The sequence below is a fragment of the Neolamprologus brichardi genome, unplaced genomic scaffold (genome assembly GCF_056152115.1).
Source record: "Neolamprologus brichardi isolate AB-2024 unplaced genomic scaffold, ASM5615211v1 NODE_ptg000046c+_length_82361_cov_1, whole genome shotgun sequence".
NCBI classification, from domain to species: Eukaryota; Metazoa; Chordata; class Actinopteri; order Cichliformes; family Cichlidae; genus Neolamprologus; species Neolamprologus brichardi.
In genome coordinates, this window is record NW_028270043.1 from 42861 (window position 1) to 68723 (window position 25863).

The 25863-nt window shown below is 39.6% G+C and overlaps 1 protein-coding gene across 1 annotated transcript; it reads right to left on the reverse strand.

Moving 5' to 3' along the window:
• Window positions 1–7846: 7846 nt before the first annotated feature.
• On the reverse strand, window positions 7847–16088 carry LOC148095923 (caspase-8-like). Its single transcript, XM_087837033.1, has 12 exons — window positions 15846–16088; window positions 15522–15662; window positions 15198–15373; window positions 14941–15046; window positions 13687–13816; window positions 13558–13592; window positions 13406–13466; window positions 13224–13282; window positions 13000–13114; window positions 12709–12836; window positions 8564–8949; window positions 7847–8126 (listed from the first exon to the last, which is right to left on the reverse strand). Exons 1-12 carry the CDS (start codon window positions 16086–16088, stop codon window positions 7991–7993), a joined length of 1716 nt encoding a protein of 571 aa, XP_087693159.1. The 3' UTR covers window positions 7847–7990.
• Between the last annotated feature and the right edge of the window lie 9775 nt (window positions 16089–25863).

The window sequence follows — 25863 nt, forward strand, 5'->3', positions numbered from 1 at the left end:
ATTTTGAGCCAGAGCTTGGCATGTGTGTCGTCCCAATTTTATTAATCTATCCTTTTGCTGCTGTACTCAGGTTTCCAAGTTGAGAGAAATCCACCTGTATTAAGAGACTAAAACATTCATTTACTATTTTTCTTAAAACATCCATTTGGTTCATCTGCCTAGATTTTACTCTCTCTCTTGGTGCATAGTTCACACAGTCAGGCAGTTGCCTTTTATGGGCATGCAAGTTTCCGGTCACTTACCCCCAGCAGCTGCGAAGTCGTCTCTCCCATATCAAAACTCAGCCAAACATTAAACATTCACCGTAGTCATTCAAAACTTTATTTGTAATATTATAATCAGCAAAATCAGCGTTTTAATTACAGGCATGTTTCATTGTTTGCAAATCATAATTATAAAACTCAATAACACGCTAAACAGGAAGTCCTCTGTGGGCTTCACAGCAGCCACCTCATTTGCATGTTCACACAAAATAGCTCGCAGCGCTGCAGCGCGCTATCGTCACACACAGCCTCGTTTCACACTCAACTCTCTATTATATTACAAAGACGTCTTATATTTACAATCACTCTCAGGCCTGAAAGTTTTAGCGCCTACACAATTTTGACAAATTTAAGATAACGGGTCCAACCGAAGAAAGTCCAACTTTTTTGTAATCAATTAACCAGTATCAGCCTCTAACTGAGATGAGATGAGATGAGATGAGATAGCCTTTATTTGTCAGTTGCAGGTCTTTTGCCCACAACCGAGATGACAGACCTTGCCGACCGTACATACAATACACAAACATCACATTGGGGAGACAGGTCAGGCTAGGTAGCGAGGAAAAAAACATCGAAATGTGTAACACAGAAGGATAATACAGGAATGCACAGATATCAACACACCATAGCACAATAAACACAGACAAGCAACATGGGAAAGAGTTCCAGTGTGTACATCTGATCTGGGACCGCTGCAATCTTTCGACTGCGCCTCCAACTGACCCAATGTCCACATCAGAGGGGAGGTAAGCGTTGGAGGTGGCGTTGGATCCGGGGTAGGGAGGGTGATGCGTCGGTGAGTGCTTATCAGTATCAGTATATGTATGTGTGTGCGTTTCCATAGTTCAGCTGAGACAGTGTCCTTCGCCCTGCCAGGCTAAGTAAACAGTCTTCCAGCCAACCCAGGTGGCCTTGCATGGAATGGGAAGGAACAGACTAAACACAGTCGTTATCAGGGTGTTTTGTTCAGCTCCGGCCTTGTAGCTGGCGCCGAGAGGGTATCCACATGAAGTGATGTTATTTTTTACTTTAGTGCGAACAGCTCATATGAATTTCAAAGCAGTTCTACAGTCCAACACTGGTCTCTTAATCTCCCGTTGGAGAGCCGCGAGCTTCGCCATACTTGCGTTCTGTGATGTTGTCATTTCTTGTGCTCAAGGAGCCGATTTCAGAGAACTCACGGCAGTGTGCCTCCCCGAGATGTCATCCAATTTTGCGCCCAGAGATGTTATTCCGGGCTAGCCCTTCCGAGATGTATCCAGTCTGCAGTCAGAGATCTTATTCTGAGTATTCACAGCAGCCGTAGCCTCTCCAAGATCTTATCCGTGCTGACTCAATGAGCCCATTTTGAGAAACTCACGCCTCTCCCATTGTTCCAATCCCAGCGGGCAGCCTTGTGGGGGTTTGAACAGCCGGTTCCGCTTTCTTAATTCTTCGATAAGTCAGGGCCAAGCCAGCTCCGATCCGCCAGAACCCTGTTACCATGGTTCCAAATAGGTAGATATCTTCAGCACTCAGGCTCACCCAAGCCCAAACTTCTCGTTGAAAGGGGTGTCAATTGCATTCAGAGACCAGTTGATTCAATCCATAATTCCTCTTTTAGGTTTTAGAGAACAGACTGTGAGAGAATGTTCCAGGGAAAATACAAAAAAACCACGAGACTAGACAAGGACATAAGCAGGGAAGATAAGGGAGAGGAGAAAAAGTGCGTCCGCCTCCTCCGAGAGCCAAAGAAAAGCACTGTATCTGGCCTCATCTCTAAAGTCCCTAACTCAATTTAAAGTGTCCAAAAAAGCGCAGATAAGGAGCCTCTAACTCCTAGCTTGTTCCAGGATGCCCTGTACCCCACAGTCAAGCCAACTGAACTAACCCTGTTCGCCGACAGGTCAAGGTCGCGCGTCCGCGGCCAGGAGGGAGCGTAACCTCCGGGCTATGCGCCTCTTAGTGGCCTCTAACCACCGTTCTAACAAAATTTATAATACTTTTAAACAACAGACAACACCCAAAAAACAAGAGTATGACTGAGGCAGATGCAACGTTATGGACAATGGAGCCTCTAACTCTCAACATGGCCAACACAGATGCAATCTTTTAAACCAATGGAGCCTCTAACTCACAAACTGACCAATTCCCTATCAAACTACCTGAGCCTCTAACTCAGTATTATTTTCTTTACCTGAGCCTCTAACTCAGTATTATTTTCCTTTATCTTGAGCCTCTAACTCAGTATTATTTTCCTTTATCTTGAGCCTCTAACTCAGTATTGTAACTTATAAGCTTATTTCAAGTTTCAAAACTCATGAGATTTTTTCATCAAAATCAAAACAGGCCTTCACCAGTAATTTCAGTGAGTAGACTTTTAATTTATACAGACCAATTTGGCACAGTTTGGATTTACATTCAACAGGTTGTGCCTCACCTTTAAATGTGCCGGCTTGCCCACTCACGTCAGACCACTGGCTCGTGCCTGCCCGTTCAACCACCTCGGACCGTCCAAACCTCCAAAACTTCCATCCCAATACCACAGGACGAGCCCCCAAAACTGTTACGGATTCAAATATTGGGAATGGATACAAGAGGAAAACCAAAATAACAACACTGGTCCGGCCGGGTCAAGTCAAACGATGATTTAATGAACACACGCGTGGGAGATGGACACCATACACAGACAGCATCAGATCTCAAAATGGTGGAGCCTTGATCAAACTCTTATAGCCTCTAGTGGCCCCCACCTAATCATCAGGGCCTAAACATTCTTTCTCACACAGCGCCTAAGCTACGACCTTGGCTCCCTGTTTATCTGCTCCTGATGAAATGGGGCAGTATGCTCTGTTCTCTTCTAATCAGACAAATGAGACGATGACTTTCTGTGAACAGTATTTCTTATAACTCAGCAGTATAATGCATCATAAAACAATATCATTCATTCACAATAAATCAGCAGTCTAATATAATGCAAATCAGTTTACCTTCTCACCTTCTTCTAATTCAAGAGCATAATACAAACTAAAACTACATAATAATTCACAATCTTTAATTAGGGGTCTAACATGGCATAAAATAATATTATAATCCAACACGTCCTACCCGGACACCGGCCGTCGAAGGATCCTACCGATCCTTCTGAGCATTCTTCCCCTGAATTTGGACACAGCCATTGTCAGGTCATCTGTTAATCTCTCCACAGTAGTCATAGTCTTCCATAGTTGTCATAGGTTTCACAGTTTGGTTATAGTTTTTTCACAGTTTATTCATAGTTTTATGTTGCTAATGTTATCGGCCGCAATGAAGGCTTGCTTTTTGTTAAAACCTGCAACTCCTCTGTCAGCATCTGCTTTTGGGTCCTGTTCCAAAAACACACGGCACACCCGGCCGTGACATAGCGGCTTCTGGGTCCAAACTCCTCTTCAGTTCTCAAAGTCAAACTAACCCTGCAGCGTCACTGAGAGTTACAAACTGTCTAAATTGTTTCATCTTTCATAAAATGATCGATGTAGCTGCTCTACCAGGTGTAACAATTAAGTTTAACACTAAGGCATCCATGAAAACAGGAATTATGACGTTTAACAGGCTTAAGTTAGCACAGTATTAGTTTCCATTTAAACATAATATACCATGTTCTGACTGAGGGATTTCTGAAAAATGAAAATGTAAAGCTCTGCTATCACTTCAGACATAAATGAAAACAGAAAACTAAACAGTAGTGACGTTTGTAGGATTACTGAATGTCCTTTGGCCATTAATTCAAAAAAACAGAACTTCTAAACACACGAAAATATTCCCGCTACATTTATGTTCCATTTAAAGTAATCAGACACTAAACCTGAAAATGAAGTCAATCACACATGAATCCAAAGGTTACAAAAATTAAAATGACTCAAAGCAAGATGCACCTTCGGGTCTTATTCTCCTCATGTGGGAATATTAACATAATTTTACATTTAGTTTTAAAGTAGTTTAATAAGAATAAAGCATGTATAAGTCAGCTTAAACTGTTTTGACTGACTTAGAATTGACTCCATGTAACTTTAAAATTTAGAAAAATAAAAGATTTAGAATGATAAAAACGGACAGAAAATATTGCAAGAAATATGGTATGAAACCCTGAATTAATCATCTATTCTTAATTATGGAGTAAGGTGTGCTGCGGTGATTTAGATGGTGATTTGTGGTGATTCTGTTGCACCCAGGTGGCAGCACAAATTTCTTCCTCAGGGTAAAGCTCATTTCAGGCCTCACAGACTCATGTTAAAATGCCCAACACTACAAAAACACTATACTGCAAACTATATATAGTTTTCATAGTTTTAACAATATTAATATCCTGTTCATATCCTGTACATAGCTTGTACACTCACTACAGCCTGTACATACTTATAGTTATATCATATTCATAATATACCTTCACACCGTGTACATTGTAAAATACCTATAATAGATCAATATTCTGTAATATATCTATATTATTGCTAAAGCACTTTCTGGATGGATGCACACTGCATTTCGTTGCCTTGTACTTGTGACATGTGCAATGATAATAAAGTTGAATTCTATTCTATTCTATTCTATTCTATTCTAAAAGAATAAACATGTTTACAGCTTTAGGGATTTATAGCCAGTTTAATTTCCCATTAAAAGGCCAGCTGTGAGACAGTCACTGTATACTTGAATAAAAAAGGGCTGAGGAATTTGGAATAATTAAACACCAAAACCAAAATTTAGAATTAAACTATAAAGAAAAACAACACCAGTCATTCCTTTTAAAAAATATATAATTTTTTATAATTGTCTATTATTATATTTCTTTTTGTTTTGAGTCATTAAGTATACAAGTTCATTTGTTGTATATCATACACAGGACCTAACAAAATATCACACGTTTCTACAAATAAAGGGTTGAAAACAATATATACGACAGTGAAATTTTCCTTTTTATTTATTGAATTCATGTCCCAAAAGAAAGTAATTTGCTTATAATAATTGTCACCATATTTCTACTACTCTTATGTAATTTCTTTTGAAATTGTACTTAACATATATCTGTAATTAGTCATAACAAGTTGTGGGTTGGATGCTTGAAAGTCTGAAACCAGAGCATATAGAAGGTGAAGGAGTCTGGTTCCCGCTCAGGTGATGTAGACTACTCTGAAAAGTACTACTACTCTGATTTTATTAGACCAGCAGCACCAAAAGTATGATGTCTCCCCAACTTTAAATATAGGACACAGGCACTTCTGCCTATATGTAAACACCAATAAAAACACAATAATATACATTTTAGTAATCACCTCAGTGCCCAAATTCAATGACATGTACACATTAAATGGCATTATTAATCAGTTTTTAAATGTGGAGGAACGGTTTGTAAAACAAATGACCACCACTTAATCATAATTCAGTAGCATATAATTATGTGGCAGAAAAAAAGACGACCCAGGGTCCCTGACCAGTTATGAATTATATTATTATTGTATGTATATTTGGTATTGCTGTCCTTCTCCCTGTTTGCGGGTGTGTGTGTGTGTGTATATGTGTTTTGGCGAGCGCCGGTTTGCGGGCGCCTTAAGGCCTAGTGGGTGTGGCCCTGCTGGCGGACTGGCCACACCCGAAGCCACACACCTGCTGATCAGGCCTCGTCGGGGGAGCTACTTAGGAGAGTCTTGGAGCTCCCCCACGACGCGGGATCATTGCGTGAGACTCCACGTTAGTCACCCAGTTGAGCTTGGTTAGTGTGTGTGTGTGTGTGTGTGTGTGTGTGTGTGTGTGTGTGTGTGTGTGTGTGTGTGTGTGTGTGTGTGTGTGCGCGCGCACCCGCGGTTGTATGTGTCCTGACGGCTGCTTCTATTGTGTTCCCAGGAGAGGTGTGGAGTGCCAGACAGCAGCAGCACGGGGAGTGCTGAGACACTGGAGCGGAGAGCACAAACACTGGGAGAAGACACGACACGGGAGTCTGGGGAAAGCACGGGGATTTATTGTTGTTTAGTTCCATACACTGTAAATAAATGCACTGTTTACACACAGAGCACCGCGCCTGGGTCCTCCTTCCCTACACCTCCACGGTCTGCCAGCCAGACTGTGACAAACAATTTCAGAAGCTAGATTTTATAACCACATTTTATATACTATGATATTTTATTTGATTCTTGAGATGAGATCAAAATAGAAATTCATTCATACATACACACTGTAAACCAGGCTCATCAAGTCTATGTGAATCTGGGACTTATTTTTGGTCACAGGCGGGTGACAGGTTTGAGGACGAGCTTCTTGGTGAGAGTGAATCTGGGCTCTGGCATTTGTTTGTATTTGTGGATGAAAAACTCTCTTTTGCTGACCTCCCTGTTCACACGTGTCAGGACAGTGAGGATATCATCCATCTTCTGACTGCAAGGAAAACATCAGAAACACACTAAAAAAAGACAACTTGAATTTTTGGAATATTTGAAACATTGACCTTTCTGATGTTTTACATAAGCACATCTTACATCACCAAAAGCAGACCTACATATTACTGTTTTCTTCCAAAGTAGCATTGTATCCTATTTCTCTCACCTTTCTGCTGATCTTGTCAGCTGCTTGCACAGCTCCTGGGTGTAGATACATCCTGTGACTCTGTTTTGAAACGTCACGAAATCCTCCACGGTGGCCATGCCTATCAGAAAGTCTGCTTCTGAAGGCACTGTCTCAAACTCTCTCCCCGGGTCTGCATTTCCTTCCAAGAAGAATTGTGTCTCCCTCCCATCCTCTTCAGGCCCCAAGCTGAAGGGACAGTATCCAGAATTTGCTTCTTCTTTTTTCAAAGCGGTCTTAAACAATAATCATTGGCTGCTTCTTCAATCATTTTTAGTTCAATTCTTTTATCTGATCTGAGGATGTTTTTCCTTTATCTTTAGGCACTTTCTAAAAACACATTTCTTCAAATTTATCGGATGCAAACTGTCAGTCCCTATAAAGATAGTGGACAGAAAACTATCTACAGCAGGTGAACAGTACATGAAATCCATGTCCCTAATAAATATGAAGAAAATCTAGCACCTGAGAGATCTGGCCCTTCAGTTTATCCAGCTACTGTTCACTTAAGTCTCATCAGACAAGGTCTTCGTGGAAGGGTGGCTGTCAACAAGCCATTCTTAAAAGGAAACGGGAAGAATGGGTTGAGGCATCAATGAAATCAGTCCAGCTCTTATGCAGTGACGGATCCAAATGTAAAACTTTTGGTGTGTGATTCTTATATAATGTTTTTTTCTTCTTTGAGGGCTCAAAGTGCTTTATGCAACCTGTCTCATTCACCTGTGGTTGTCACTGTATACAGAGGTCAAGAGAGAGGTACAACACTGGTCTATATGATGTAATGCTGTCTGGTTTGAAGCAGCATTTTAACCAGTACCTTATATAACCTATTACACTTCGGTAGCTCCATTACCTGTAATGTTTATTTTTGGCAGTTGCTCAAATATTAAGAAGTGGTGTAAGAGTGTAAGATTTGATTTCATGATTCTTAGGTGAAAAACACTTTTCTAGAGTTTGGAAAACACCAAATAAAAAATTCCTATTTATATTTAAGAAATGACAAAAATGTACCATTTCATTTGCCACTGTGGATAATTTTTATTCAGTTCATAATTACAAAAATCACATTTATCAAACCAAACACACACACAGTGTAAACTGTAATGTGAATCCGGGAATTGTGTAGACATGCAGTGTTGTATTTGGTCACAGTCGGGTCATACAAATTTGAGGACGAGCTTCTTGGTGAGAGTGTAGTTGGGCTGTGGCATTTGTTTGTGGGATAAATACTCTCCTTTGCTGACCTCCCTGTTCACACGTGTCAGGACAGTGAGGATATCATCCATCTCCTGTCTGGAAGGAACACACGTGAAACAAAAAGGATACATCTTGGATCATTTTAACAAAACACGCAGCTCATGCCAACACCATGTTTGAAAGCACCAAAAGCAGGAAGACAGAAATGTACAGAGATTTGATGCATTTGATTTGTCTTCCCTGATGACTTTTCAGCCTCAAAAAATGGGTGTAATTTTAAAACAGTTAAGACTGTGCTTTTTGTAAAACCCCTTGAATGAAAGCACAAGGTCTGATTGTGTGAAAATGTATTGAGGCGCTCTACAGAGGAAAAACTACTACATTTGTGTCTTTGTCCATAATTCTATGGACCGAACTGTATGTAACAGAAATTACATTAAAAAAAATCTACTTTGTTGGAAACTACTGCACTATGACCTTCCCATATGAGAGTAGTATGGTCTGCCATAAAGAAACTAATCACTTCAACTCACCTTCTTGCTGCTATTGTCAGCTGCTTGCACAGCTCCTGGATGTAGATAGATCCCGTGACTGTGTTTCGAAATGATCTGAAGTCCTCCAATGTGGCCATGCCGATCAGAAAGTCTGCTAGTTCAGGCACTCGCACTGCCTTATCAGGGACTGAGGCGTCTGATTGCAGTGCTCCTTTGTTTTGGTTCTCGTCCTCTCTGCTGCAGGGATAGTATCCTTTCTGGTATTCATCACCCTGACTTGCTTCAATGAAGAAGAGTTTGGGCTTCCCTGACAAGGTAGGGACTCTTCCACTTGTAAAGGGGAGCATCAGATCTTTCAGAAACACCTTTTCCCCGTCTGTGCCAAAGACACACCCCTTTTCTCCATGCGAAAGCACGCATACCACCTTAAATCAGAGGCATATTGAATAGATGTGGTGTTAAGAACAAAAAATGCAAAAGGACACATGGTAGTGGATTTTGTGAAAAGGATAAAAATAGCTGTGGTGACCACATACTTTAAGAAGAAGGTAGAAGTGAATTATAAGAGTGGAGAAAGGTTCACAAAGGTGAACTACATCAAACTACATCTTATGCAGAATCGTAAAGAGAGAGGATACTGCAAGGTGGTGTCAGGGGGGGAATGTAGCTAGGTAGATTTAAATGGTACTCTGAAGGTTGACTTTAGAAATGAAGAAGGGGAAGTGAACGAAGCCAAAAGCAAGGATTAAGTGAAGAAGAAGGACATTGTGCAGTATATAGGCAGATGTTACATGAACTATCTGGGCTGCTTATCAACCTCTGATCAGTATAAAGGTAGTATGAATGTTGGTAAATGATACTAAATTAACTAATTCACAACTGACAGTTGCCCTGGACCCAACCCTAGCCTGACTTATGCAATGAGTTAGGGATGCAGCTATCAATTATTTTTGTAATCAACTAATCTATCGATTATTTCATTGATTACTCGAGTAATCTGTTAACCAAATAAATCATGAAAAATTAGGTTTAAATTTTTTGGTGAAAAATTTGTTCATGACAGTCAGTGTTGGGGAGTACTGCATACATGTACCGGCATTACATATTTAAAATACAAAAGAAGTGTAACTGTTTTCCGTTAAAGTTACCATTTAAAAAGGTAATAATCAGAATACAGTTACTTTGTAAAAACAGATGGATAACACGGTGGTCTTTTCCTGTTTCATATTGTAAGCTATCCCCTCTTTATTTTTTGGTAATTCCACGCCGGTGGAAATCCAATGTGCAATAAGAGGCTCTAATGCCTGGGTCTCAATCTTGCGGCCCGCATAATGACATGAAGAAATATTTTTTAAAGATTAATATGCAAAAAATTATTTAATATGAAGGCAATATGAGCAGAGTGTTACAGGCATAGCCCTAAAGAATGTAGCCTAATGGGCAGTGTAGTTCGTGTTGCAGGGAGAATGTGTGGGACTGCCCCTGGTGTTATGTGTGTTTGTGAGCACGAGGAAGAGAGAAAAAGGAAAGTCAAAAAGTATGAGTTGCTATCGACTAGAAACGGGAGATGTAAGCATGTAAATATAATAATAACCACTGCAGCCAGTGCAGAGTGCCTGACGAGTCCAGTTGTAAGAGGTCATGACTCGACTGCACACTGTGTTTGCCGCCTCCAAAACAATCATTTCCATTGGAGCAACATTTCAATGCCTCTCTCTGTCTCTCGCTAGCAAATTTGACCCAGACAGTAAAGCTAGTTCCCAGCTATGAGCCCGACACGGAACCCAACATATTAGCCAGAGGTCCCTTTACTATGGTTCGGAGCCGCGGACCTGGCCGAGGTATAAGAGAGTACAAAATAAATAAATAAAACAATTTTCACTAGCAACCAAAAACTAATGTGTACACTTGTGTCTGCATTTTTATTTTGTTAAATATGAGCAAAATGACAGCAGAAGTGCTGCCACATGTTTGGCCAAAAGAGAGTACCAATTTGTTTATTTGGTAGTTCAATAAAAAGCTTCAGTTAAGACTGTGAAAAAATTGGGTTCACGTTTGCAGTTTTGTCTTATTATGCAATATTTGAAATAAAAACAAACAAACAAACAAAACACTACATTTTCAGAAGTATTTTGTGTTTTTTTGTTTATTTGTGTATTTTTTACTACTTGAACACTGAAGTGGCCCTCCAATGAGATGACAGTGCCAGCAGTGGCCCACAGCTCATTTAAGTTTGAGACCTCTGGTCTAATGTAAGCGTCCTGTTAATGCCGATGGTGTCATTTACACAGTGGAGCCAGAGCCAGCAGTGCACGGACAGGAATGCATTTCTTACTTGGAAATTCGGACACCACTTCACATTTAAAGAACAAAGAGATGAGCAAAATCTGACCATGCAATGCAAACTGTTTGCCAGCAAACAAGCTGCTCTCAGCTAGAAGTAAATCTGTTTTTCAAAACTAACATTAGCCTACTGCAACTGCTTTGTTTAAGTTGTGGTAGCTACCTGGGTTATATCCAATTCAGTATCTTTGATGTACTACTGCTGTGTGATTTATTACTATTAATGAAGGCTGCATTAACAACCTGCTAGCTGCAAATAATCATGTGCAGTTCAGAAAGGAGACAAAAAGAAAATGTATTACTGATACAGGAGTAGCTTTCTATATGAGATCACTGCAAAAGGTGCAACATTACCTAATGTCCACCCTACTGTTACTCATTTTATATTAAGATTTAAAAAATCTAGTTGGTATTGGTATGGTGAGTAACCTTCAGTAATAGTAATAAATCACACAGCAATAGTACATTCATGAAGTTGTAAAAAGCATGACAGTATATTAAGTAATCCAAAGTGTTCAGAATACATTACTCTCACTGAGTAATAAAATACATTGCAAAATAGATTTTGGGGCATGTATTCTGTAATCTGTAGTGGAACACATTTTAAAAGTAACCTTCCCAACACTGATGACAGTGCAGATTTCTGAAATTTTGTGTAAATTTAAACATGTAAAAATGTGATTATTTAAAATGAAAAAACTGTGTGAAAGTTTCTAACCATATATAAAATGCATATTACCAGTGATGGGAATAACTGCGTTACTAACAGCGTTACTTTTTTCAGTAATAAGTAATCTGACTAATTACTATTTCTATCGTTACAACGCCGTTACCATTACTAACAAAAAAATGCGGTGCGGTTGCGTTACTATTTTTCAGCAAACAGACGGTTGAAGCTGTCTTCAGCTTACCGCATCTTATATCAGTTGCACCGAAGTAGCTGTAAGTAATCTGGGCGCTACAGCTTTAAGAGAACCATCAGTCTTGGACTGATGGTTCTCTTAACCTCTAGTGTCTTAACATCTGGTTCAGGCCCTAACTACCTTTAAGCTACAGCTCAGTGCAGCAGCTTCAGCAATGGAGGTGGTCCATTCGGACTTAATGTCCCCAGTCTCCCTTGGGATGGGTCGAAGCTCAGCCGGACCGTGGCCTCTGCCAGGTGTTCCCAGTGCACCCTCACTATATGTTTAGGCTTGCCAGGTCTATCCAGCCTCCTCTCCCACCACCTGGTCAGAATCACCACCAGGTGGTGATCGGTTTACACCAACACCAGACTGAGACAGAGTCCAGCAACTCTCCAGGAGACTGGTTCCAGAGCCTGATCTAGCCGGTACATCTCGACTTCACGCAATATATTCCATATCCTATTCGCTAGTCTCGGTAGCCAAGGGTCTGTCCACCAGGGTTTCCGCCCCTGGCTGCCAACCAGCACACAATACACCTGACCCCTATGGCACCTCCTGTGGGTGTTGGGCCTACAGGAGGGTGGGCCCATGTCCCTTTTTCGGGCTGTCCCAGCCAGCCCACATAGACTAAGGCCTGCCCACCAGACACTCACTGTTGGGCACCCTCCCCAGGCCTGGCTCCTGGGTAGATCCCGGTAACCCTATGCTGGGAAACTGTGCCCTGGATATTCTGCTTACAGGGGTTTTTGAATTGCTCTGTCTGGTCCCTCACCCAGGGCCAATTTGCCATGCAAAACCTTACCAGGTTACAAAAAGTCCTTGGCAACATAGCCTCTGGGATCACTGGGACATGCAAATCCAGGGATTTATAAAATAAATTAAGAATATAGAATGGTGGTTGAGGATACAATTCCAAAGATGTATGAATCTACTTACCAAGGCATTATCATTCACAAAATTCTTCTTGCTGTACATTCTTAATTCATTTCGTATTTGTGCTGCAGTCAGGTTGTTGTGTATCAGCACTTTAAAGCCTAAGCTTGTGAACACTGTGTTCAGAGCATCTGTGCCACATAGAAAAGAAACAAATGAAGGTATAGCAGTAGATTACAAAACCAAAGAATATCTGATCTGTATGTGCAGTAACTGGTGCAGGTCTCAGTGCTTCTAGTTAAAACAGTCATACATAAATCGGATCATGATATGGTTTGAAGGTAATAACTCTACCTGCATCCTTCTGAGTTCCCCTTCGATCACGTAGATATGTTTCAGTAGTGAAGATCTCATTATTGATGATCACACATAAACCATGAGACTTATGAGTCAAAGTGTAGTATTCTGACTACAGGACACAAACAAAGCAAATGTGAATTATTATGTTTTTACATTAATATAAATTTTAGTGTTCCGACAAAAGAATGAATGAAAGCATAAAAGTCTGAACGAACTACCTGATCAGGAAGAGAGGTGGGCTGTGATCGTGCATCAGTGTAAATAATCTCTCCTCTGCCTTAGAGACAAAAGAACAACACATTTACATGCCCAGTATTATTATGACAGAATAATAAAAACCAGAGTGACTGTAGGAATTCCTAAAAAATAATTACAAATTTTTCTGAACAGAGATACTTACAACTGCACTGAGTTTCAGTTACAGACAGAGGAAGATGGGATTCATTTGTGTCAAAAAACCTCTGTGGGAATAAACATCACAGTGATCAGCAAACTGACGCACAGAATTAAATGTTCAGAAACACACAGACAGATACACTTGTCAATACTGACATGAGGAGGTAACATCTGCTGCTGCTGGGGGACTCCTGTAACGAATACAATCATTTGATGATGTTCACAAAAACACACTGTTTACATCTAAATGTTTTTCTTTGGTAACATGAAAAATGTCTCTCATACCTTGAACGTAGTTCTCTACAATCATTGCCAGCTCAGGATCAATCTCTTGGAGTATTTCATGCAACACACTGACATTTGTGTCTGATATTAAATCTTTCTTTTCCATCTGAGCAATCACCTCCAGCACTGTCTGGAATTAACAGCAAAGATGGTTTTAGTTCACAGAGGCTCTGCAGCTACACTATAAATCTATCAACTGCTTCACAGCAAAATGCTGCTCAAATGCCAGTTTAAAAACACAAATCTTCAGCTCTGTAATGAACAAGTCAGCTGGGTGCACAGATCATAGACTGAAATTCTCTGTGACCTTCAGTTTTTAGTTTAGATTTAGGGATGGATGCACTTAGAATAATATGTTTAAAGCACTTCTTAAATGCTTTCACATTTCAGATCCAGAAGTTAGCTTTATATATGTTTTTATATATGTTATTTTTTACATCCAGTCTATGATCAAGAGAAACATAGAAATGAACCACTGTTCATTATGTTAACACGTCTTTGAAAAATGTGGAGAGGCTTTGTCTTCATTGGCATTTCTGTTTGGCGCCAGCTATACAAAAAAGAGGCTGGTAAGATGGAAGCTGTTAAATTTTGTGGTGGGTCAAGCAAAACTTTCTATATATAAAAGAAGAAAAAATAAGATTAACAATATTGCAGGGAAAAGGGTTGATACAACTTTCATTTAGCTGGTTAAATATAGATGTCGACAAGTTCTACGAGGGCCTGATATCCACACGAGGACATTATACTGCCACTGTTCTTTTAAATTTAAAATGTCCCAATATGTGGATCTCACTTTTCTCAGAAACAAAAATCAGGAAAAAAATAAAAATCTGTAAATTCTTTGTTTTTACATTCATCTGTTCCCAATCAGCTCAAATAGCAAAGAGAAATTAAAAATTTCATGCCATGAAAGATTTCGGGTCTTAGGAGGTTAAAACTGAATTTCCATTGTATCCATTGACAAATAATTTAACTGATTTTTCTTCTCAGTGGTGCTTTAAGAAAAGAGTGTGTTTTGTTATATATGGTCAATTATATTTCAGCCCTGTGTTTCTGTGACAATTTTTTTTCTTCTTGTGATGTACTGATGTTCATTTATTGAGAAATAAATGTTTTGTTAAAAAGAAAATCACCACAGGATTTAAAATCTGAAGCCCAGATGCAGTTGTTTCTTAATGACTACATCCTGTAGATGTAGATATGGTGAGTTGATTTTTAAATAGCTGGAAAGGTGTGCAAATGTTATCTCACTTTGCATTGATCCAGTGTGCTTTTCAGCAGCTTTGATCTCAGTAGAAACTTCATGATTGTGATATTGTCGTTATTCATAGCATCACATATTTTGTACAGCATCACCCTAACAGTGGAGAAAAAACGAAGAAAAAATAAAAATGTGGAGAGAAAGCCAAACAGGCAAAAGATTTTGTAATTCAAACTGATAGCATTTAAGTACTAATTATTACTATATGCATGCTGTCATATTAAAGTCAATGTGGGACTGCGTTCACCTGTACTGTGACAGAACAGGACTCCCATCTGTGTCCTTTGATCGTTTGCTATCTATGCCCAGGGACCTGACGAGGTCTACTAGATCAATAGTTGAGAGAAGCTGAGAAAGCAAACAATTGTTCTGCAGGAGACCTTTTTCCTCTAAGCTTGAGAACAGGTCTTTGATATTAGTGATCTGTGGGGGGGGGTTCATTAGAAAGTCTATCAGTGAATATGAACATATCTAAGCAATCTATCATACTGTCAGTCCTACAAGTGACGCATCCATAAACATGTCAGTAAAACAAGTGGAAGGATAACAGTATAGAACATGCAGCACTGACCCCTTTCAGATGACTTCTACTAACAACATCACGACACAGGAAGCAAAGTGCTGCCACCTCAGTAGAGTCCAGCTCGTCTTCTAGAGTTGAGTACAAGCTTTGTATCACAGACCTGCTCCCACCAGCACAGGCCTGGATGGACTGATAGATACAAACACTAAGTACCATAGGCTATATGAATGTAGCAACAGTCTTTGAGATGACCCTATGTCATACAGCTTGCAATATTATGTGAAGGAAATTGATTAAACAGCACATTATCTCTCTGACACAAATGTTGTAACTTATTTGAGCTGCTCTGCCTTTCCAGAAGTAGGACCTCACCTCCATTTGACTGGAGCCGTCTTGTGACAGAACATAGAGAGAAACAGAGTTACACAACCAACTAGAATATGATCTCAGACACAACATTTCTCTGTGTGTGTAATTACCTTGCTGAAGTAAAGAAGCTTGGTCAGGCTTAGGTACAAACAGGGTGTCATTCAGTTGAGGGAAAGTACTTTTAATGTTTTCATCAGTTTGCAGGAGGTTCAGAAAAGCTCCGCAGGTATCGTCTCCTTTACTCATGATCTTATCCACGAGCTCAACAACATGTCCCTCTACATCTTTTCCGCTGATACTTTTGAGGTTGTTGTACTCCTGTTCAGCGATCAGCTCCTTCTCATAAACTTTGTTGAGGATCAGCCTGTAGTCTCCAGACAGAATCGTTTGGATGGCTGTTTTATTTCTCCTCACAATGTCTTTGGCAGACATGCTGAGTCTGCATTACAGACATTTACACAGTTTAAATATCACAACTGTAACTAACAGCAGCACACAGGTTTTATTAACTTACAAAGTCTTCATTTTAAATGTAATAGTTATTGCATGTTACCTCTTTTGGTGTCCTTGAGAGTGTGCGCACAGATGATTCAGCGGCCCTGCTTCATTGCATTATGTTCTGCAAAAGAATATACAACTCCTCAAAGCAAATACTTTCATTCTTCTGTAAGCTACTGTACTTGCTGCAGTAATTAATAATGGCTGGAAACAAAGCGATCATTTTGCAAGAAACGTGATTGTGCCTGAATGATAATTTCATGTGTGCCCTGTGGAAGACTACTTAGCCTAAAATGTGTATTACAACAACTTGTTGGGAAAAATTTGTTTAGACATAAATGTTGATGCCGTAATAATGAAAACTCAGACATGGTTGTAATTTCCATTCAAAATGTAGCTGTATGAAATGTATAACAGTCCGTTAACCAAATAATTCAGATCTTCTCTGTCTAAAATGTTAAGTGACAGACAAAATAATAATACTACTGATAACAAATATATTTTGCTTATATAGCTGTTTTGTGCACCATCAGTACCTATCAAAGAGGAAGCAGGCTGGACCTGTAGTGTATAACTACTCTGTCCTACAATCAAGTTTATGAGGATTTTTTTGTTTGTTTTTGTTGTTTTTTTCCTTTTTCAAAGATAATATTTGAGAGAATAACTAATAACCTCTCAGAAGTCACCCTGGTTTTCTCCATCCTACCCAAATGTAAAAGGGGATATATTTCCTCAGGCTGCATGTCCCCATCTGCACGTTTGTCCCCATTCTATAAAGCACACATCCAGACCTACCACGAAGTAGATCATTTCCCTAGCAGGCACCTGCATGAGTCAAGCTGTAACTATCACCAGTTAATACAGGCTTGTTTCCTAAATGACCTTAACAGGCTGGAACAAAAGGCACTTATTCAAGTGGATGAGCAGAAGGTGACTCTGTGTGACAGCAGAAAAGTGTGATCAGAGGATTTCATTGAAGATATTTGTTTATTTTTGTTTTTGAACAAAACATTGTTTTGCCATTTTGGCTGGTAATTGCAAATGTAACTCAGTCCTCACAGACAGAATGGTAAAATGTCAAACACTATAGTAGGAATAAACGTGTTTACAGCCTTGGTATTTATAACCAGTTTTATTTCCCATAACTAGGCCAGTTGTGAATGGGTTAGAGCAGGGGTCTCAAACTTAAATGTTCTGGCCACACACATGGCGGCTCATTAAATAATTTAATTATTTTTTGCTTTTTAAAGAACTTGCTTTAACATTGCACACAACAACAAACAAATCCTCTCTAACAAAAAAAAGTAACTTCAAGGGCCAAACTCCATCATATTTTTTTTCACGTCAATATACGGGTGGCTAGTTTGAGACCCCTGGGTTAGAGGAAAATATCATCAACTAAATAACTCAAGTCACCTTTGGCACAACACGTATACATGAAATTACACGTAATCACAGGGTACTTGGGATCTAACAGTGTAATTATTTTATAGAATCCTGCAAAAAACTGACTTATTACAGAAATTACACATAATTACAGGTTACTTGTGCCTTAGCTGCGGGTGCTACTGTGTAATTGCCTGCAAAATGCATGTAAGGGGTACTTGCACCTTAGTCCTAGGGCTAGGTATTGTCACTGATTTCCAGAATCGATTCGATTTGAATCGGGGAAATTTTGCCTCAGAAAGTCATAAATATTATAATTCTGATCATTTATCAGTACATATCCATATTTTCATATCTATAAAAAGAAAGCTGACAGTTGTGAGACTTCATCAGAGGTTTAAGCATCACAGCAGATGCCTTTGTGTAAAAGTAACTGAAGATAAAACAGAACAACATGAAGGAGATTTTCCTGGCCTGGGATTTTATAGCAGATAACAAACAAATATTCTGCAGTAGAACGAAAACTAAAGAAAACCATGAATTAACATATAAACAACAGCTACATGAAGTGTAATTTAATCGTGGCGGAAGCAAAACAGCAAAAGTAAGAGGGGACGATGTTTATGTGAAGCAAAATGTGGATCTTCTTTTGCTGCTGGTTCGGTCAGTTTTGGTTGGAGAGAGACAAAACCCGCTTCTTTAAAATCTAGAGCCAAAAGGGCGTAAACACAACGCGCGGAAGCGCCGACGCGTCAGAAACGGCGTGTCCGTGCTGTCGAGTGAGAAAGCCGACATCTCACTGATCTCACGTCTTTGTGCAGAATCCGTGTACCTGCTCTCATTTACTGTTTTAGCTGTTTGGTGGTTATCGAAATTTTGTGAATGAATCGATATTGTGTTATTCAATCTAGACTCGATTTTATTTGGAAAATCAATAATCAAAACCTACCCCTACTTAGTCCCTTCATAACACGACCCGTGCCCTGTAGAAAGTAAACGGTATTTGTTTCATTGTTTCATTTGAAAACTGTTCTCTCTCTGTAAAATACAGCAGCTGGGCCTTTAGCTAGCAACACTGAAAAGAAACTGCACACAGACAGTTTGTGTGTTCGCTGATGTTTGTTGAGCTGATAGAAATGTTGCATTTGAAATTACCTGACACTTCAAAAAAAAAAACCTCAGTGCCTTTATGCTCGCTGGTCGTCGGTAGGGCTAGCTAGATGCTGAAGTACCGCAAACATAACTTATGGACACCCGAAGTCATTCCAGCCACAAGTAATACTAATAATTGTTGTGTCCTGTAATGTTATATATCAAACTGCACCAGTAGAGGGTGGTGTCATTAAAAAGTAGAAGTATGATCCTGTCCATAAAGTTTATGAGCTGCGTTCATTAAAAGTCACTTGTTCCTTGCTGATGATAAATAAATAAAAAGGCCCACTTAAGGTTGTATGATACACTGATCTAGGGTCAGTGTAAAATACAATCCTTGCTGTCTGTACAAAGTCTGCCTCATTTAATCCCACATGACAAACCTCAGGATGCAAATTTATTGAGCCTCTTTCCTGCTGGCACACCTGAGAGTCAGCTGGAAACTTACAGTAACGTGGATATCATGCAAAGACTGACAGACTCTGTAATACTGTAAATCATAGGTGTCAAACTCTGGCCCGCAGCCTAAATTTGGCCCGCAGCCTAATTACATTTGGCCCGCGAAGCCATACCAAATTACTATTAGAGCCGGCCTACTGGTATTATACAGCTAATATATATATTGTTTAGTATTAAGCTTTGCTTGTTCCATATTCAGTTTTCCAGCAAAACTTATTTGAGTCCATAAGAAAAGATTCATTCTTATATCTGGAGGAAGTTTTTTTTTTCAATAAATATTAATGTTAGCCCGCGACTTTGTTCCAGTTTTGAATTTTGGCCCACTGTGTATTTGAGTTTGACACCCCTGCTGTAAATGATCAGTGACTCAGGTTAACACTAAACTTTAAACAGTACCTCTCTCTGTGTGTGTCTGTGTGTGTGTTTGTGTGTGTGTGTGTGTGTGTATGTGTGTGCTGAACATCAAGAATCAGTCAGGATGGAGTCAGGCTGCATCGGAGCACGTAAATAGCAGGGGAAGGCGGGGCTTGTTCTTTCTTAACCAATTGGGTTTCGAATTTATTCTTTGGGGATTCTTATATGTATAATATTTATATTTTATTATCGATTTAAATGAGGTCAATTCAAGTGATTGACAGCTAATTGATGAATCACACTTAACAATAACAACGTTGCACTGCATTACTGAGTCCTAAAACTCACTGCGCTACATACCAAACTGCACCACTGTGGACTACTGTCGAAGAATAATGCTGTCCAGGAATATAGTTAAGATGGCTAACTGATAAACACACATGTAAGCTGTACTACATTCAACGATCTTTATGTGCTACGTTCGTTAAAAGTCACTTGTTCTTTGCTGACGACTTCATTATCAGCCACCATTGCAATAATAAATAAATAAAAAAACACGGGCGCACTTTAACCCCTGGCTATGGCACACGATTTTGCCTTTCATGTCTTTAATATCTCCTGGTGATGAATACACGAGCAGGACTGCCTTTCACGTGTTTCTGTTTAGGCTCAAGTTTTTATGTTTGGAGGCTCCCAGTGACGAAATACAACAAATAATGCCAGTTTCTCGATTCTCTCGCCAGACACGGGAGTCCTGACTTCCCGAGGACCGCAGTGTACGTGATGACATCACGAGTTTTAACTGCGTTGCCTTCTTAATGTAACTGTGATTAATATTTGCAATTGAAATTACACATGAAATGAAAAAAATGCACATGATGCAGTAGATTTTTTTTAAGAAAAAAATAATTAAAAAGTATCTTAAGCACTTTGGCAAAATTCGCTTTTACATATCATCTGTTTCATAATGTCTAATAAGCTTCATACGGTTAAGCAAAACCACTACATGACAGAAACACAAGCTTAATCTCTCTATTAATAAACATAGTACACATGTATGCCTGAATAAAGACAAACAGGTGAGATGTTAGAATGCTTTTATTTTCATTTTAATAGACACTCAAAACTTACAGCACACAGCTGCTGGGGTTTGGAAGAGAACTGAACAATATTTAAAATACAATCTTCAGGATGTCCACTTATTAACATAATATTTTTGCTCCCGGTGAAAATGTTTCCTCTTGTATTAAAATATTTTAATGTTAAATTCAATTCATGGTCAGCCGTTTAAATAAGAACAGAAGATTTTACATCGGGGGGATATGACGGGTGAAATTCAAAATTGACAGCTCTCAGAGTAAGGCTTCAATATTAAATTAAACGGTCCAATTATGAAGCCAAACCGATTTAGTCAGGAACCAATGAAACACCGAAATAAACCAAACATTAACATTTAGAAGTGACTTATACATCATTTTTAACCTATGACGTTATTTTTGTGCCTCTATTCTAAGCGCACGTAAATAATTTTTGCAAGTACAAATGTTGCATTTTGAGGAGAAGATTATTCTCAAGAGAGTACAAACAAAAAGAAAACCCTTTTCACTAGCATTCAAAAACTAATGTGTACACTTATGTCTGCATTTTTATTTTAAATGTGAACAAAATGATAGCAGAAGAGCTGTCACGTGTCTGGCCAAAAGAGAGTGCCAATTTGTTTATTTGATTTTTCGATTAAAGGCTTCAGTTGAGAAAAAAGAATTGCGTTCACGTTTGCAGCTTCGTCTTGTTGTACAATATTTTAAATTAAAAACAAAAAAAAAAACCACTACATTTTAGAAAATATTTGCAGGTGTTTTCTTGTTTTCTTTAGTTTAGTGAAACTAAACCTTTATGGAGTTAGTTCAGTTACAACGGCATTTGTTTTATTTTTATTTTGTTACTACAGTGGGGCAAAAAAGTATTTAGTCAGCCACCGATTGTGCAAGTTCCCCCACTTAAAATGATGACAGAGGTCAGTAATTTGCACCAGAGGTACACTTCAACTGTGAGAGACAGAATGTGAAAAAAAAAATCCATGAATTCACATGGTAGGATTTGTAAAGAATTTATTCGTAAATCAGGGTGGAAAATAAGTATTTGGTCACCTCAAACAAGGAAAATCCCTGGCTCTCACAGACCTGTAACATCTTCTGTAAGAAGCTTTTCTGTCCCCCACTCGTTACCTGTATGAATGGCACCTGTTTGACCTCATCATCTGTATAAAAGACACCTGTCCACAGCCTCAACCAGTCAGACTCCAAACTCCGCCATGGCCAAGACCAAAGAGCTTTCGAAGGACACCAGGAAAAGAATTGTAGACCTGCACCAGACTGGGAAGAGTGAATCTACAATAGGCAAGCAGCTTGGTGTGAAAAAATCAACTGTGGGAGCAATCATCAGAAAATGGAAGACATACAAGACCACTGATAATCTCGTTCGATCTGGGGCTCCACGCAAGATCTCATCCCGTGGGGTCAAAATGATCATGAGAACGGTGAGCAAAGATCCCAGAACCACACGGGGGGACCTGGTGAATGACCTGCAGAGAGCTGGGACCAAAGTAACAAAGGTCACCATCAGTAACACACTACAACGGCAGGGAATCAAATCCCGCAGTGCCAGACATGTTCCGCTGCTGAAGCCAGTGCATGTCCAGGCCCGTCTGAAGTTTGCCAGAGAGCACATGGATGATACAGCAGAGGATTGGGAGAATGTCATGTGGTCAGATGAAACCAAAGTAGAACTTTTTGGTATAAACTCAACTCGTCGTGTTTGGAGGAAGAAGAATACTGAGTTGCATCCCAAGAACACCATACCTACTGTGAAGCATGGGGGTGGAAACATCATGCTATGGGGCTGTTTTTCTGCCAAGGGGACAGGACGACTGATCCGTGTTAAGGACAGAATGAATGGGGCCAAGTATCGTGAGATTTTGAGCCAAAACCTCCTTCCATCAGTGAGAACTTTGAAGATGAAACGAGGCTGGGTCTTCCAACATGACAATGATCCAAAACACACCGCCCGGGCAACAAAGGAGTGGCTCCGTAAGAAGCATTTGAAAGTCCTGGAGTGGCCTAGCCAGTCTCCAGACCTCAACCCCATAGAAAATCTGTGGCGGGAGTTGAAAGTCTGTGTTGCTCAGCGACAGCCCCAAAACATCACTGCTCTTGAGAAGATCTGCATGGAGGAATGGGCCAAAATACCAGCTACTGTGTGTGCAAACCTGGTAAAGACCTATAGTAAACGTTTGACCTCTGTTATTGCCAACAAAGGTTATGTTACAAAGTGTTGAGTTGTATTTTTGTTATTGACCAAATACTTATTTTCCACCCTGATTTACGAATAAATTCTTTACAAATCCTACCATGTGAATTCATGGATTTTTTTTTTTTTTCACATTCTGTCTCTCACAGTTGAAGTGTACCTCTGGTGCAAATTACTGACCTCTGTCATCATTTTAAGTGGGGGAACTTGCACAATCGGTGGCTGACTAAATACTTTTTTGCCCCACTGTATATACTATATATACTGATTTTGTGTGTGTGTGTGTGTGTGTGTGTGTGTGTTTGTTCCTGCGCTCAATTTCTGTTATTTTTAGGTTTTTCTTTGACCCTTTAGTCTGTTGTAATTATGCAATTTTTATTTTTATAGTATGGCTGGTTTCATTATGTCTACATCATCAGGCCTTTTTACCTGTAGTCTGTGTTCTGTTCATAATTCTAGTTTGATTGTATTCTGTTCCTTGGTTAAGTTTATTTTACGTTCCCCGTGTTTCATCCATATCTTATTTAGTCGCCATAATGTTTTATTTTTCTAGTCTGTCTCTTGTGCGTTTTTGCTTCCCCTGTTTAGTTATCTGATTATTTTCACCTGTTTCTTATTTTTCCCCAGATGTGACTCATTCTCTATTAATGCTCCATCTGTCTGTATATAAAGTCTGGGTTTGTCCTAGCTTTCTGTTGTGTTGTACTTTTTGTCTGCCCATGTGTTTCCTTCCATTTTGGCTCAATGGACTTTGTGTTTCTGCTGGCTAAATGAAGCTTTCTGAAGCATTTAAGCTTGTACTGAAAAACGGTTCATTACTGAAAGCTTTTCAACACAGTCTTCTTTGGTGGCATCAAAACAAAATGAAGAGCAACCTAAATCTAAAACTTGAAACAAACTTCTTCAATTGTCCACTCAAGAGAGCTGTGTTCATAGCTTCTGTTTAATGACAGCTCTGTCTGAAATCGGGCTGCTGTTTGTTCTATTCAATTCAATTTTATTCATATAGCACCAAATCACAACATTAGTCGGCTCAAGGCGCTTTATATTGTAAAGTTGACCCTACAATGATACATTCAGAGAAAAACCCAACAATCTATGACCCCCTATGAGCAAGCACTTTGGCCACAGTTTGAAGCGAAAAACTCCCTTTTAACAGGAAGAAACCTCTGGCAGAACCAGGCTCAGGGAGGGGCGGCCATCTGCTGCGACCGGTTGGGGTGAGGGAAGGAAGACAGGATAAAAGACATGCTGTGGAAGAGAGACAGAGGTTAATAACAAGTAGGATTCAATGCAGAGGTCTATTAACACACAGTGAGTGAGAAATGTAACTGAGGAAGAAATACTCAATGCATCATGGGAATCCTATATGCCTTAGCAAAAAGGAAAGTTTTTTTTTTCCTTACACAATTCCACTTGTTTTGTGACATAAAATAACTAACCTCCATCCTCAGATATCAGTGTGTGGGAATGGGGCAATGGGAGTGGAACACCTGAGCCTGAGACAGGAGGTTGGCAGATATGTGGTTTATTTTACACATATACAAAAGGTCTGCCTTCACCAAATAAATTATCATGGTAAATACAATGCGCTCCTTAAATTTCTTTCTTAAAATGCAGCTTTTATGTCTTTTAATCATGATTTACAATGTACAATTGTACATGGGTGTGCACACACACGCACACACGCACGCACACACACACACACGGATAAATTCAGTGTGAAATTCACAGTGAGATCTTTACAAAATATGTTATGTTTGTATAATAATACTGTGCGTTTTTGCAGCAGGGTGGGGGATTTGTGGGGAATACTCTCTGCTGCGACCGGGGGTGCTGGAGCACAGCTTCTTCTCAGTGCGACACCAAAGGCTGTAAACCTGTTATTCCTGCTGTCCAGAAGTAGAGGGCGCTATTGTATAGCGTGTAGTCGCTTTGGAGCGTGATGTCACGGGGGTGGGCGTGGAAAGGATTTTGGCTCGATCCGCCATTTTCGGGGTCTAGCGCAAGTGAAAAGGGAGCGAAGGCACACACAACAGCCACGGTTCATATTTGCTGTGTGGTCGGCTGCAATGTTCGATCGCACGACCGGCAAGAGAATAAGCTTGAAAATGGTTTATCTTTTCATTCTTTCCCAACCTGGAAGCAACACGAGGCAGCTCATGTATCAATGTTAGCAAACGAAGGCGTGTAGCCTGGATAGCAGCTGTGAGATGAGCTGATATCCAGTTCTCTTCCATCTCCAAATATCTGTTGGTGCTCCAGACAGTTTCATTCCGGTAAGTTCTAAATATGTTCATATCACTCTTTATAGCCTATTAGTTTTATTTTCGATGCACTCTGAGCTCATAGCAAATTAGAACAAACATCCTACTGAGTGATTTTGTAGAACCACCTTCTATTTATAGAGTTGCTAATTATTTGGCATTATTGTAGCAAACCAGCCTATGAAATGGATGAAACACATCGTGACTGGGTTCCAGCGCTACACAAGGGACCTGCTTCAAACATACCACCCTGCCAATCAGATTACTTCTTCCATGTGAGGGTGAAGAGGTGACCCTTCTGGATAAGATGGTGAAGGTTTGCTGCATTTTGGTGAACAGTGTGATAATAAAACCAGGGAAATATGAAACCTGCTCCTGTTAAATATTCTTAAGTATTGTGCTGTTAAAATTGCTGTATTTTTTCCAAAAGATACAGTAAATAAAGTAATGTTAGTAGTGGTTGATATCACGTAAACACTGTCATGATTTTGTGTAAACATTTTGTCATTTGTAAACTATAAATGACTGGATTCTACATTGTAACGGATGTGATGTTCTATAAAGTGGTTTTCATAATAATAAAAAAAAAGAGGCAGAAA